The sequence below is a fragment of the Halyomorpha halys genome, unplaced genomic scaffold, assembly GCF_000696795.3.
Source record: "Halyomorpha halys isolate HHAL.00 unplaced genomic scaffold, Hhal_1.1 Scaffold4.1, whole genome shotgun sequence".
NCBI classification, from domain to species: Eukaryota; Metazoa; Arthropoda; class Insecta; order Hemiptera; family Pentatomidae; genus Halyomorpha; species Halyomorpha halys.
The window spans coordinates 3,090,450-3,093,362 of record NW_027116287.1 but is presented as its reverse complement, the minus strand read 5'-3'; the positions used below and the strand labels follow the sequence as shown (position 1 = coordinate 3,093,362).

Sequence of the window (2,913 nt, the reverse complement as noted above, 5' to 3'; positions counted from 1 at the left end):
AGATTTGTATTAAAGGTATGTTATATTATATAGTGAATAATGATGGTTATAAATGTTTAAAAATAAAGATATAATATAAGCTGTTGAATTTTTAGATGTTCTTGAAGATGGCTGGAATAGCCGAAACGTTGGACTAATAAGAAATAAAGTGTTGAGACAGTATTGGATACAATTTGTGGTTTTATTTAATAAATAAATTTTTTTATATTTCCCATCAGAAGTATTAAAAATTAATCTTTCAATAAAATATAATGTTAGATAATATTAAAAATGACTGAAGGTGCAAGTAATATATTACGCCTTACCTGTCAACGGATATAGCCATGAGTGTGAAGACGCTGGCACATATGGAGAGAACGGCAACGAACTGGCTGATCTTGCAGTAGGGGCGACCGAATGGCCAATCGCTGTTGACCATGTAAGTATAGTTGAAAGTGACGTTTAGACTGGACACCATGGCGTCGGCGATGGCCAAATTGACCAAGAAATAATTGGTAACGGTCCTCATCCTCTTGTGGGCCAGGACGATCCAGATGACTATGAGATTGCCCCCGGTGGCCACGATGACCATGCCACCGAAGAGGAAGGTCCAGATGAGCTGCTTCCACCAGGGCAAGATGAACTGGTTCTCCGGCTCCTCCAGGCTGTAGTTCCCGGAGCCGTTGTTCCAGCCGAGGCTGTCGTTATCCCCGCTCATCTTGGCTCGCTCATTGTTGTCTGTCCCTCACTGCCCTCCTGCAGAATATAAAGATACATTATAATTGTATTAAGGTATGATAATTTATTAATGATATTGTTATTTGTTTAAAATTGCTAAATATCATAATATGTATAATAACAGTTTGTGATAGATTGTCCTTGCTGATGACCGAATTGGCCGAATAAACAGAAATATAAATTGTTATGAGACTAATTGGATAACATTTATTTTATTTAAACAATAAATTTAGTTGTTTTTTTTGGTCCAGGACCATACCTGACTAGACCGAAACATTACTAATTCGACGCATAATGTTTTTTTTCCTTAAATGGTTTTATTATAACTTTTTCCATAAGATTCACCGTTTAGACTTATAGGCCAAAAATGGAAAAAAATAATTAGCACCATACTAATAGTTTTAGGACCGTCAGAAATGCATTGAAATCATATGTTTTCGTGTTATGCTTGAGTTCATATGAAGGTCCTTAGCAGCCTGAGAGAACTACAAGTGTGGAATTAATTGGACAATAAAGGATTAATTCAAAAAAAGGTTCATGAAGTTCAACTCACAGTTACCGACAGTTAAAGGAACAGTGGCCTAGAACTTGGGAAACCCAACCACAAACCGAAGACTGAAGCCTAGGCTGCTGCAAGACATCCTGTTATAAGTTTTGTTATTGTCACTCTAAAATTTTATATTACCTTAAATTCTTTTTTTCTCTTCATCTTTTTCTTAAATTAACTTCTTTCCCATAAGAAGTCAATTATTTATTTTGTTAAATCCATAAATGTCATTGTTGTTTTTGTTGTTAACTTTACTTTTATGTTTTATTAAGAATTATTATATAATAATAGTAAATATATATTTAAATCCAAAAGCTCAAGTTTCCGCAGCCCCCTCTTCAAATGCATTATCAATGCAGAAAAAGAGGCATCCATGAGGCTCAGAAGAAAAAAAAATCTGAATAAGTATAAAATAATGATTTTTCACATATGTACTCTCTTTGCTACCAAATAAAACTGTTAATGGATGCATGAGTACAATGAAAAAAAAACATATACTTATAGTTATATTGCCGCATGACTGTACATCACGATGTAGACACTTTCTCTAAGCAACTTGCAATGAAATGTAATATTTATTTATTTTTTTAATAGAAAATCAGAAGTTCTATTCCATTAAGTTTCAATGTTAAACTGCCTTCATTTAATTTTCCTTTAACTTTACCAAGCATGGAGAGAATGCAGTATAATACATTGGATGGAAGGACGGTATGAACAAAGACTCTAATCTTGTCTAGATTAGCCCTAGGAATCGGTCTTTAATTTCTTGGACGATTTAAGACCGAACTATTTGAGGGATAAATGGTAGGTAGTTTGAGACAGTCAGACAAAATGGGGACACTATGGGCACCACTATACTCCCTAGTAATCCTCCCTTGATTAGTGACTAGGGGCCGCTTTAGCTTAAATGAACAGTTTCTCTGATCCGTTCATATAAATAACTAAGTACAACTAGCTGTATCATTTTGTTCCATTACTATTATTACTTACCAGCGAATTCAGTAAAAAAAAAAAAAAAAGATGTTTTTTCTATATAAAAAATCCCTGAGGATTTCTTCAATTTATACAATCCCTCGAGATAGAATCCAATATTGAAGCACAGAGGATTTGTTTGTTGATATAAGAGAAGCGATTTTGTATGTAAAAAGCAAGCGGATGGAGCAAACTGGAATGAAACAAAACAAATAGGCAGACACCGTTTTAAATGGTAACAGTGGTACAACTGAAGTAGATGGTTTTTATAAATAAAATGAAATAAAAACTGAATATTTATAATTATTAAAATACCACCAATTTAAACTCTCAAAGTGTCTCACATTCACACTAATAAAAAACCAGTTGACATCAACACACTTTTATTTCTAAGTTTAACTTTTAAAAGGAGAGAATCCAGAACATTTTTATGAAGGCATGTTACACGAATATTTAATTAACAACTTTTTAAAATTTTGATTATAGTTTTTAATAAATAAAAATACTTATTAAGAAAAATAAATTCTTTAACAAGGTACAAAAATATTCTAAATTTTAAAATTTATTTTTGTTTATTTATTTATTACCAGATCGACCTGATGGGCCTTACTTGGGGGACTACAGCCTCATACAAAAGACACCCTTAACTATATAGAATATTATAAATAAAAAAAAAA

The 2,913-nt window shown here is 32.5% G+C and overlaps 1 protein-coding gene across 4 annotated transcripts in view; it reads right to left on the bottom strand.

The window, feature by feature from the left end:
* The window catches only part of LOC106687086 (tachykinin-like peptides receptor 99D), a 655,917-nt gene that overhangs the window by 266,062 nt on the left and 386,942 nt on the right, over positions 1–2,913 (bottom strand). For all 4 annotated transcript variants that reach the window (XM_067053117.1, XM_067053116.1, XM_067053115.1 and 1 more), the window contains one exon: positions 306–735. In XM_067053117.1, coding sequence (XP_066909218.1) covers positions 306–697 — 392 coding nt within the window. In that variant the 5' untranslated portion in view covers positions 698–735. The remainder of the gene's footprint in view (positions 1–305; positions 736–2,913) is intronic.